Raw genomic sequence first — 12287 nt, 5'->3', positions numbered from 1 at the left:
TCACCATGGTAGTGATGAACAGGAACAGTGAAGTCTGTTGATTTCATAATTGTCCTCATTTCCTCCTTTTCCTCCCTCAGGCTATCAGCGAGCCCAGCTTCAGCACGGCCTATGCCCACATGTGCCACCGGCTGTCCCAACTCAAGGTGCCGTCCACGCAGAAGCCGAACACCTTCGTCCAGTTCCGTCCCATCCTGCTGCACAACTGCCAACAGGAGTTCCAGAAGGAGTCTCAGACGGAGGAGATCGAGAGGGAGAGGAGGAAGGAGATCGAGCAGCTTCCCGTGAGTGAATCGTCATCAGCTGCATTGCTACCGTATACGCCATATGTTTCACGAGGGTTATTTTCGCGTATTTCGAGAGTCGGGTGCCAGTCATGAAATAATGTGAAATTATTAACTCTGATTACGACATGAATGCAACCTGCACGTATACTTTTTTGTCCGTGTGTCCGTGTGTGCGTCCGTGTGTGATCAAAATCTTCAATTTGCTACTTCTCTGTCATTTATGAGCCAATTTTGATTCTGTTTGCTTTATATGATAGCACTACATGGGAGCTTTGAAACTTCTACACAGAATTTCAGTCGTGACCTTTGACCTTGACCTTTGACCTATATTGTACATTTTGCTACAAAATGCTACTCCTTCGCCATTTCTAACCCGATTTCGATTCCGTTTGCTTTATGTGATGGCACTAGGTGAGGGCTTCAAAACTTCTACACAGAATTTTGACCTTTGACTTCTTTGACCTTTGACCTTGATTTTTTGACCTATATTGTACATTTTGCTACAAAATGCTACTCCTTCGCCATTTCTAACCCGATTTCGATTCCGTTTGCTTTATGTGATGGCACTAGGTGAGGGCTTCAAAACTTCTACACAGAATTTTGACCTTTGACTTCTTTGACCTTTGACCTTGATTTTTGACCTATATTGTACATTTTGCTACGAAATGCTACTCCTTCGCCATTTTTAACCCGATTTCGATTCCGTTTGCTTTATATGATGGCACTAGTTGAGGGCTTCAAAACTTCTACACAGAATTTTGACCTTTGACTTCTTTGACCTTTGACCTTGATTTTTGACCTATATTGTGCATTTTGCTACAGAATGCTACTCCTGCGCCATTTCTAACCCGATTTCGATTCCGTTTGCTTTATGTGATAGCACTAGGTGAGGGCTTCAAAACTTCTACACAGAATTTTTGACCTTTGTCTTCTTTGACCTTTGACCTTGATTTTTGACCTATATTGTACATTGGCTACAAAATGCTACTCCTTCGCCATTTCTAACCCAATTTCGATTCCGTTTGCTTTATGTGATGGCACTAGGTGAGGGCTTCAAAACTTCTACACAGAATTTTGACCTTTGACTTCTTTGACCTTTGACCTTGATTTTTTACCTATATTGCACATTTTGTTACAAAATGCTACTTCCGGCCCCAATCATTATCGCACTCCACAATCGCAAATCTGACCCACGAAATTGTCTGGAAGTCCCGATTCGCGATTGAATTTCTGGTGCCTTATCCCGAACTAGGGAATATCCCTTAGATTGGCAGATATGGGTTAGAGTTGTGACGGAGAAGTCGGTGATGGAATGAGAAATATATTATCCCATTTCCAAAAGCAAATCCTAACCCATCGACTTTATCCATTGCATGTGTACTGTGTGCAATGTTTCATATGTCCAAATGCTTTAGCATAGCGTTGATTTTGTGAATTGGGTCATTTTGTAAAGATTTTCTGACAATAAAACCGCCTGAAAAAGTATTGAGTATTTGGAAGCTGATCTTTGAGTGTTCCTACATTTTTGCCCCTCCCCAACAAAACCTTTTTACCACTCTTCTACTCTCCAGGTGGAGCAGCGTGGGTCCAAGTTGGAAGAACTGGAAGAGCAGCTGTTCAAGGCCAAGAGGAGAACGATGGGTAACATCCGCTTCATCGGCGAGCTCTTCAAGCTGCGCATCCTGACGGAGAACATCATGCACGACTGCATCCTGCGATTGATGAAGGCCAAGGACGACGAGTCCCTGGAGTGCCTGTGCAATCTCATGTCCACCATTGGCAAGGACTTGGACCATGATCGTGCCAAGGTAGGGCGACTTTTTAAGGCCCCTGTGCACTAGACCACTTTGCAATGATTCAGCGGTTTTACGACCTAGCAACCGGAGGTGTGACGTCACCAGCCTTGCCAGTTTCCAGTGGTGTGACTGGGTCACAATACCAGTTGGAAGATTTGGCATGTCAAATTTTTATGACTGGTCCTGAACTTTCAGCTACTCGCACTACAGTATTTGTACTGATGCTGGTACAGTAATATGCAAGCTATGTGGCGTAATGGCACAGTGTACAGCGTCGAGTCACGCAAATGGTCATGCAGCTAGTCAGATCATGTATTATGTGACAGGTTTTAACAGTGTCGAGTCACGCAAATGGTCATGCAGTCAGTTAGATCATGTATTATGTGACTGGTTTTAGACTTCGGGGGGATGTGTCCTCACTCTTTCTTAAACTCACTGTAGTGACTTGTCCTCCTAAAAAGCTCAAATTTGTTGTGCAGTATTTGGGCCATGAATATTGCCGAGATTGATCAACTGTAAAATAGCATTTGAAGACCGAGCATTTGCATGTCTTATTGTAGGACTTAGAAAAGGTACTTGGTCCACTTTCTTAATGTGTATGGTGTTGCTGTTCAGGGCAACCTAAAATTTTTGTATTCAAAACCAGGAACATGGACGGCAATTTGCATAGGTGTGATGATGCATGAAAGCTGTTGGGATTTGTTTCCATGGCTGCCAGTGATGATTAGGAACAACGATAGTTTAACATCTGCATCAGTAGGTAACTTGAAAACTGCAACTGCAGTTATGAATGATGACAGTGATGGAACCAATGATTTCTTGACAGACAGGAGAGAGAGAGAGGGGAGAGAGAGAAATCATTCTGGTTTGTTTGTTAACATGCAAAGTTATGTTATGATAAATGCTTCAAGTTTCTCTCTGAAGGATGCATACAACAGCGAAAGATATCTTGTGTATAGTACTGAGTGTCAGGGCATTTTCCTCGAGTTCGAATTTAGTGACATGTGTTGTATTTGTATGAGTGGTATAGCCCTAATTCTTGCACTTTTTCTGTCATTTGTAGAATCGTATGGACCAGTACTTTGTCCAAATTGACAAGATTATCCAGTCGAAGAAGAATTCGCCGAGGATACGATTTCTCATGTGTGACCTGGTTGATCTAAGAAAGGTAAGCTCAATAGTGTATCTGCATAAATATATTCAACCCCACTTAAGCTGTATCTTCCAAGTTCTTGATGTGTTTGAAATTCATTGACGGAAAAATTTCATTCAAGAGCTCTTTTTCAATGAATTCTAATTGTGCAAAGTCTTGTATCATCACTAGGGTGGCAAGACCTTGTATCTCAAATTTGCATGTATGTTCCTTCTTTTCTCAGAATAACTGGGTACCGCGGCGGCAAGAAGCCAAGCCGACGACAATCGATGCAATCCACCGGGAATTCAATGCGCAGGAGGCTAAGAAGGCTGAAGAGGCCAAGCAGCTAAGCAAGGTGAGCACCCGCAGCCGGGAGCAGCCCCCGCCGCCGACCAGGACAGGCCCCCCGCAGGCTGACGACGGCTGGAACACGGTCCCCAGCTCCAAGAGCAGACCCAACTATGACCCGTCAAAGCTGAAACTCACTCGGGTAAGGAGGAATTTTGGTATTAGTTCCGAATGTCGCTTATATAGAGAGTCGCATAGCAAGTGCTGGGATATCTGGTGTGGTCGCAGGGGTGAAATAATATTCCACATGAAATGTGTCTATATGTTGTATTGTGTGCTTTAGGCATAATTAAAAAAAAAAAAACCTTCTAGGCCCTCTTTTATGAAGAGTTAAAATTGATTATATAGTTGATTTCAACTGTAAGTCTATGGCAGCCTGTGTGGTAAGGAAATTTAAAATCGATTTTGTCTTTTAATAAAATGGGGCCCTAGCCTTCGTACTCAGACTACCATCAGCAATGGATTTGAGTGACTGAAACCTTTTTTCATGAATTCACTCTTGCCAGATACTATCACAATATTATTTTTTCTCCCTGAAAGAAAAAGATTGTCCAGGATTGAGGTGTTGATTTTCTGTCATGGTCACAACTGTATGTACATGCTCATGACCCTATCACATTAGTTTGACCTTTTGGTAAAATGCACCAGCGTCTGATGAGATGCTTCACCTATGTAAACAGAGCTGCCAAGTCTCCCCGATTCTGCAGGAGTCTCCCTGAAAATGTCAAAATCTGTTCATGTCTGAATAAGAGAATATTAAAATCTCCCTGATTCCGGAATTATTTTCGCCCATTGAAATGCATGTAACACACAGAATATCTCTGTGATTGCCGTGTGGAATCTCCCTGATTGGGATGTGGGAATGTTGGCAGACCAATGTAAAGCGACCTTTCCTTGTGTGTCTAAGATGAGCATGGACAATTTTGACAGACTGGACTTACCTGTCTTTGAGTGTCACATATTCTGCAAGACTCCTTCTCAGATCATTTTCAGAATCACGTAGGTTTTCATTGTGCTTGTAACATGAATATGTGTGGTATGTGCATATTTCAACATTGATAGATTGATGATTTATACCAGTTGTGTATGTTTGTGTATATCTCGTGTACAGATGCAGGCCGATGACAATGTGCAGCTGGGCCCTGGTGGGCGGGGCTTCAACATGTGGACCCGGGGCAGCAGCGGTGGCAGCAGCAAGAACCAGTCCAAGGAGTCGGCTTCTTCCTCATCCTCTGCATCTCAGGACGAGTCGGGAACTTCGAGAACCAACCGCTTCTCGGTCTTCAACGAGGACAACAAGAGACCTGCCAGGTGAGGCTCAATCATCCAAATAAACACTAAAACAAAACAAATAGAAACCAAATTATTTATCAATTTCGTGAGATTTCCTTCCTTGGTCTTTTTACTAGGCAAGAGGCAGTTTTGAACCACATTTCACCTCTCTTGACAGCTGCTTACATTTGAAATGATATAAATAATTCATTCCAGGTTTAGCTATTTTTATGTCTGTTCGTATGCCTTAAGGGTCATTGCTGTTAAAGGAACACCTGTTGTCTTGGTATACTTGTTAGTAATTAATATGTTTAATCCTCTGTAAATTCAGCTCACACTCGCATGTGCTTCCTCTTCCGTTCTTGAACAGGGGTGGTGGATATGGGTCGAGGGACTCGCGAGGTCGCGGTCAGTCTCCGTCCATGGGCAAGCACTCGTCCAGGGAGAGGGAGCGGGAGCGAGACAAGGAGGCGGCTATCGCCGAGGTCCAGAAGCTGACCCGAGGCAGGAGGTCAGATTCACTGGAGAAGAGGCAGGAGCCCAAGGGTGAGTCTTAGCCAATTGACGAATTCTGTGGTTGAGAGTACTGTGGCCTAGAGACATAGTCCTTTCAACAACTGATGAAGCAAGACTTTGCAATTTTGTGGACTGCTAATGTTCAATTTGCCCTCCTTTTTTCCTCTCTACTTTGCCAGCTGTCAGCCTTTAATCCTCCTCCATCTGGAAGAAGTGGTGGAAAAGTTCAGAATGAATTTACGTAAACTTCACAATTGTCTTTCTCGTATTGTGTCCTAATCTGTGTTATTCAGAGTAAAATTTGGTAGTTCTCCATTACAGCATAATGTTCACATATGAATGTGGCTTTTTGTGTCAATGATAGCCTAACTGTTGTGATTGCCCCCACCACAGGATCAAGGGAGAAGCCACCTGCAAAGCCAGCAGAAGAAGTTCTCCTACCGGCTGACAAGGTGGAGCAGAAGGCTAAGGCAATTGTGGATGAATTCCTCAATCTGCGAGACTTCGCTGTGAGTAAAGATGCATTTTTATGCCTCCGCCAAAGAAGTGGCCGGAGGCATTATGATTTTTCTCCAAATGAGACTAGATACTTTGTATGAGTCAACATATTGTCAGGGCCAAAAGTCCTTTAGGAGCCAGTGATTTTTTTGTCTTTGTCATTTTATTGTGTTATAAGCCAAAAATAAAGTAGCAGTATCTTCTGCCACCTATTCATGTCGGAGCAGTTGAGCCGAGCATGGCATATATGTGATGTTACTTGTGATAACATATTATTGAGTGATGCCTAAAACATGATGTTATCTTTGCACTGTAAGTTTCTATCTCTACTGTAATCTGTATCATAGCCATCTAACCTTGTCTCAGCCAGTGTTGATATTTGCATTCTGGTGTATCATGTCCTTGATCCCTCACAGGTGCCCATATCCTTGATGCCTCACACATGCCTTCGTGAATGTTGATATGAATATGTTTGTAATCATGTAATCATGCAGTGAACCTTCTCAAGTCTGGTGCCCCATTAAGTCATTCCAATGCATGCATCTGCAGTAATTATTGAAAAGGCAGAATCAAGCTTTGTGATAAAGTTGTTGGTCTTTGCTATGGAGAGCTACAGACAACTTGCAGATGAGACATTCATGGCAATTGCCCATTTCTCGCCCCATTGCAGGAAGCAACCAACTGTGTGTCAGAGTTGCCAAGCAGCCAGAGAAATCTCTTTGTTGAGGCCACGCTAGACCATATCATCGAGAAGAAACGAGAGATGCGAGAAAATGTCGGTGTTCTGTTCCAAACTCTCATTGTCCAAAATCTCCTAACCAACGAGCAATATTTAGCAGGGTAAGTGAAGCATGGCTTTGTATCTCTATTTTTCCTTACTTTTCTTTTTTGAACTTTCCATGAAACTACTCAGCTTAATTTCTCTATCAAAAGGGCCGGAATACTTCAGTGTCATCTCAGTAAGGGGTTTATTTTTTTCTCGCTTAATTTGAAATGGCCAAGGGTCTCAGTTGCAGTGACTGTATATGCCATATATTCAGCAAGGCTATTTCATGAATTGGGCCTTCCTGACAATTTCATGAGTGCTTAAATTCATCAGAGCAAAGCAGTGGATGGGGATATGTATGCGAGCATGTCACATTAATTTTTGGATCAGAGTTGATATTACGTGTGTTCTAAAATTCCCAGATAGTACCCTGCAAAATATATGGTGTATGCATTGCATTATTGGTTCTCTGTGAATTGCTCTTCTGCCGTTTCCTCTGAGCCTGTCATCAAAATTTGTCACTTCCAAGGTATTGGCTAACTGAAGCTTCTTTGCCAGTGCTATGATACCTGAAGCTGGTATACAAGGAATTGAGTGTAAGTCTGGTGCGAGACAAGTGCCTCATACCGACACAGCACCCTGCATCTGCTCTTTTGTTACCATAAACACAGAAGCTGTGTCATGTTGGCTCTCATAAAAGTTGCACCAGTACATCACTTGCAAGTGTGAATGATAGCATGGTTAGGAAGCTTAGTATTACAGATATATCATGATACTAAATGTGTGAAGGTGGAAGAGTATAGTGAAATGAAAGAATGGAAATACCAAGGGGAGACAAAAAAAAAATGAAAAAAGGTCTATTCTGTCTTGACAGCAGAAATATGGTAATGTGAAGTTGTTTTTATATTTTAATTCTTTGAGGAAGGAGCAGTCTGCAAGTAGGAATCATTACCCCTTGGCTAAGAGGACAAATAAAGATATTAAAAAAAGTATTGTAATGATTTTGAACTGCTTATTTAACTCCTCCCAACACACACACGCACATGATATAAATACAAAATTCCTGCAGACTGAAGAACACCATCGAGTATGCAGAAGACATGGCAATAGACATCCCCAAGATCTGGGAGTATCTGGGCGAGATCCAAGGTGCTATGCTGGTGGGTGGAGCTGACTTCCTCAAGCTACAGGCCACGGCCATCAAGCCACTGTGTGAAATCAACAAGGCAGGCATTCTACTGGCTGAGATCCTCAAGACGGCAGTGAGAAGAAATGTGAGTCCCTGTCATCCTTATCTCTATTCTAAGCTCTATCTCCGCCTTAGCTCTACCTTCTGTAGAAGTGGACGTTTTCATGTGACGTGCAACTAGCGCAAAGATAAAGCGCACAAAAAAATTTGCTTCCTATTATGTAGTATTTGTACATATTTTGATACCACGAAATTTTGATTCCACAGAAAAACATGCGAAATTCACCTTACCCAGACAAGAGCAACAAATTATTCACACAAAGATGCCCACTTTTACAGTATTCAGTCTGAAAACACTGTAACTTATGTTGGCAACAACTGGGAGCTTCCAAAACTTAAAGAGAAGATGATTCAATGGGTTATGCAATGAATGAGGTGCAAATTTCCTACATCAGTGCATAAACTTAATTTTTGTTCAACATCCTGAATCTCCCCAGTTATGACTAAAGTAGACATTAGCACAAAAAACAGCGTCTGAACCAAATAGGTGTATAGAGTACCGAAGTGATGATGTCACAGTCTTTTGTTAGGCTTGGATCAGAACCAGATGCAGGCATAGTTCACAATAATTGTGTTCCCAGATACTAGTACTCAGGCAGAGCAAACCACTGGTGTTTGCGAGATTTGTGAGTACGTGGTGAAGTAATGTAAGTGACGATCCTATAGGAACAGAAGATGTTCCTTACTGCATTGGTTGGTATTGTGATATAAATCTTAAAGTGTAGAGAGGATACTATATTTGCTGCTATGTGATGAGGAATCTGTAAGGGATGATGCTGATTGAATGGGAGAGCATCAATTTCTTTAGTCTCGGCCCAACCTCTCACAAAAGTTGTATGATATTTGCATGATTGCGTATTTTCAGGGTGCTAGCAAAGCTGCTCAATGGTGGCAAGAATCCGGTCTTCAGTGGGAGAACTTTCTACCTCCAGGCGAGAATGTGCAACAGTTTGTGCAGCAGATGGTAAGTTTTCTTTTCCCAAACCGAAAAATGCTTCACCAAATAAAGTGCTGTGGATTGGCGAAAATGCATCTTTAATGTTTTGTGCATGCCTCCACGTTAACAAGAGCTAGAGGCATTGTTTTCAGGCTGCCTTTTTAGGTCAATTGAGCCATAGGCTGAAAGGAACTATTGCAATCACTCATTGTGTGTTCTTCTTGCATAAGCATTTGACATTGTCAGCTCCTTCTTGAAATTTGCACAACAGATTTTCACCAAAGTTCAAGCACCATGCCCCCCCCCCCCCCATGGCATGTCTGTGTAATAGAATTAAAATTGATAGCACAGCAGTAGCTTCCTCTGTTAGCAATCATTCAGCCAGCGGTGGACAGGTGGCTGCTCTTTCAATTCCATTACCCTATTATTTTCACAATGATAATATGATGATGTCATAATCAGCCCCTTCTTATGTACAGTGTATTATGTCTGTATAATGTCTGTTACTGTAGAACACCATAAAGAATGAAGAAGTTTGTACTTATCATGCTCACATAGATGGGGAGCCATTGGAAATGGTTTTGAGTAGATGCTACAGACAGGATGTTGTGCTTGTTCCCATGCAGGATGTGCAGTTCACACTAGAAGGTCCAGCAACGGCTGACAATGGCCTCAATTCTGCTGACTGGCTTCAAGTCCTGCAACAGGAGCTACCCAAACTACTTAAATCAAAGCCTGACAACAATAATGAAGTTTTCGACTGGTTAGAGGTAGGTTTCGCGCCATGTGCTATGTAAAACGTCATTGCTTAAAACAGGTTGCTTTCTGGTGAGGGACTTTGGTTGTTTTTGTTTTTTTTGTTTTTTTCCAAAGAATAGTATGCAAGAATTTCGAACTAATTTGTTGAGTATTACATACAGCTCTATATCTCCCTATTGCTGTAAAAGTAGATATTTTCACACAAGTAATTTTTCGAACTCCTTCGGGTGAGTTGAATTTCACATATTAATTTTGCAGAATCAAAACACTGATTACTGATACATGTAGCAAGCAAAAATGTTTGCAGCTGTTATTTTCGTGGCAATTTCTGGTCCCGCAATATGTGCAAAAATTCCACTTTTACAGTACAGTAGACCTCGCTTAAGTGGACATCGCATAAGTCGACAACTCGCTTAAGTCGACACAATAAAAAAGTCCCAATTTTTGCCTTTGTTATTCCTTGAAAATTTCTTCGTCTAAGTCGACATTTATAAGCCGACAACTCGCGTAAGTCGACCTGATTTTTGAGTGCCAACTGAGCTAAAATACGTGTTAATTCCCTCGTCTAAGTCGACATAATTTTTTCGCTCAAAATATTATCGCCATTCTCTGAAAAAGAATTGTTTTCCCGCTCCGATTCGCAGCATTTCTACTCGGTAATTCGCTAGTGTACGGCGCGGTAGCGTTCGCGCCATGCGTCCATTGTCTTGTACGCCAAAATAGAAAGGGCATACACTCATTTACTAGTATATCGGAGAATTACATTTGGTACCAAAAGTAGTTCACTCTCCCCCTTTTCTCCTTCTCGTTCTCAAAACGCACAAATTTTTTAAACCTGTAGGTCCTAGTAGAGAATCATTATCAGAACATAAAATACGTGTTTCCGTTTATCCGAATATTCTTACGTTGATTATTCCGAAGCGGTGTTAGAAACCTTGGCCCATTTTTAGAAAATTAATTACAATGCAACTACATGTAACTAAATCAAACTAAAAATCAAACGCAGGTGTATCAAATCACGTGCAACGTTGCACATAAACGCAAGTGCGTTGCTGAAATGGCTTGCGTTTGATAATCATAAATATGAAACTAGAAAATAGTTGTACGAACCTGAAACTCAATTGCGTTTAAACGCAACTTTAAAAATCAAATGAAGTCCATCAAATCACGCGCAACGCTGTATTCAAACGCAAGAGCATTGCAGAGAAGACTTGCGGTTTTCGTAAGACTGAACTAGAAACTGCGTCTAAAAGCTTCTCTTAACATCTAAGGAGATGCGTTATTGTTGAAAAGTTTTGCATTATTTTTTATTTCGTACGCAAAATTAAAAATTAAACGAACTCTGAAAATCAAATACAATTGCAAGTCCATCATATCACACGGAACGCTGAAAAGACTTGCGTTTGATAATCATACGAAACTAGAAAATTTTAGGGAACTTTTTTCTAAAACTCAATAGCGTTTAAATGCGATTCTAAAAATCAAATGCAAGTCCATCAGATCACGCACAACGCTGTGTTTAAACGCAAGAGCGTTGCAGAGAAGACTTGCAGTTTTTGTACGAAACTATAAGAAACTGTGTTTAAACGCATCTCTAAACATCTACGGAAGTGCGTTATTGTTGAAAAGACTTGCATCATTTATTTCGTACGCAAAATTAAAAATTGACGCAACCCCGGAAATCAAATGCAAGTCCATCAAATCACACGGAACGCTGAAAAGACTTGCGTTTGATAATCATCCGAAACTAGAAAATTGTAAGAAACTTAAACTCAATTGCGTTTCAACGCAATTCTAAAAATCAAATGCAAGTCCATCAAATCACAAGCAACGCTGTATTCAAAACGGAAGAGGGTTGCAGAAAATACTTGCGGTTTTTGGACGAAACTAGAAACTGCGTTTAAACGCATAAGAATCTATACGGAAGTGCGTTATTGTTGAAAAGACTTGCATTATTTTTTATTTCATAGCGGAACTTTCGCCATGACTGAACTTAGTCTGCACTAGCAGGGGAAAGACATCGCAACATTTACACGTTTCAAACTACCGAAACGCATGCTGCTTCACGAAATGTCAATGAAAATATAGTAGCAAATTATTGTTACAATTCGCTGTGCCGAAGGTTTATATCTCAGACCAAAGTTTAATTAGTCCGACGTTGGGAAGAGACTTGTTTTTACGAAGGTTAGTAATCCGAAAGATGTCGTTTTTTGTCAAACTTTTTCTTCTTCTTTTTATTTCAGACTGGCCTGCGCCGTACAGAGCGGTGATGTTGCGAATCGGAGCGCGAGAACAATTCATTTTCAGAGTATGGCAATAGAAATATAAGCAAAACAAATATGCCGACTTAGGGAAGGAAAAACACACATCATATTTCGACTCAGTCGGCACTGAAAAGTCATCTGAACAGAATCATACGAATTCACACGCATATCTTTGCAGCAACGCATTTGAATTTAAATCGCAAAGTTGCATGCAATTCGGGGGATATGCGTTTGATTTTTTAAATCAAATTCAAAACGTGCAGTGTCTAGAAACGGGCCCAGGTTTCCGATCCCGCTCTCTCAAAATCTCTCTAGAGATTTGGGAATTGTGCGTTGCCGTTACTAACCCGCGCGAGATTTATGCATGAACTAAAACATAATTGTTGTTAATGTCAGTAGGTATGTTTTGGCGGCAAAAGGAGTAAGATTTGGGTAGCCATCCGCATCGTAGTCTCACTCT

The 12287-nt window shown here is 41.3% G+C and overlaps 1 protein-coding gene across 1 annotated transcript in view; it reads left to right on the top strand.

Annotated features, from left to right (window-relative positions):
* LOC139739648 (eukaryotic translation initiation factor 4 gamma 1-like) overlaps positions 1-12287 on the top strand; it is a 49904-nt gene that overhangs the window by 32755 nt on the left and 4862 nt on the right. Inside the window, exons 15-25 of the mRNA XM_071650258.1 lie at positions 81-284; positions 1859-2095; positions 3147-3251; positions 3460-3708; positions 4678-4877; positions 5209-5384; positions 5748-5863; positions 6523-6692; positions 7688-7892; positions 8733-8831; positions 9431-9574. Of these exons, the coding sequence (XP_071506359.1) occupies positions 81-284; positions 1859-2095; positions 3147-3251; positions 3460-3708; positions 4678-4877; positions 5209-5384; positions 5748-5863; positions 6523-6692; positions 7688-7892; positions 8733-8831; positions 9431-9574 (1905 nt within the window). The remainder of the gene's footprint in view (positions 1-80; positions 285-1858; positions 2096-3146; positions 3252-3459; positions 3709-4677; positions 4878-5208; positions 5385-5747; positions 5864-6522; positions 6693-7687; positions 7893-8732; positions 8832-9430; positions 9575-12287) is intronic.

The sequence above is a fragment of the Diadema antillarum genome, unplaced genomic scaffold (genome assembly GCF_040938485.1).
Source record: "Diadema antillarum isolate AM-2024a unplaced genomic scaffold, OU_Dant_1.0 seq00000810_RagTag, whole genome shotgun sequence".
In the NCBI taxonomy this organism is placed as follows: domain Eukaryota; kingdom Metazoa; phylum Echinodermata; class Echinoidea; order Diadematoida; family Diadematidae; genus Diadema; species Diadema antillarum.
The sequence above is the reverse complement of the archived record's forward strand: the minus strand, read 5'-3'. Positions and strand labels throughout refer to the sequence as shown.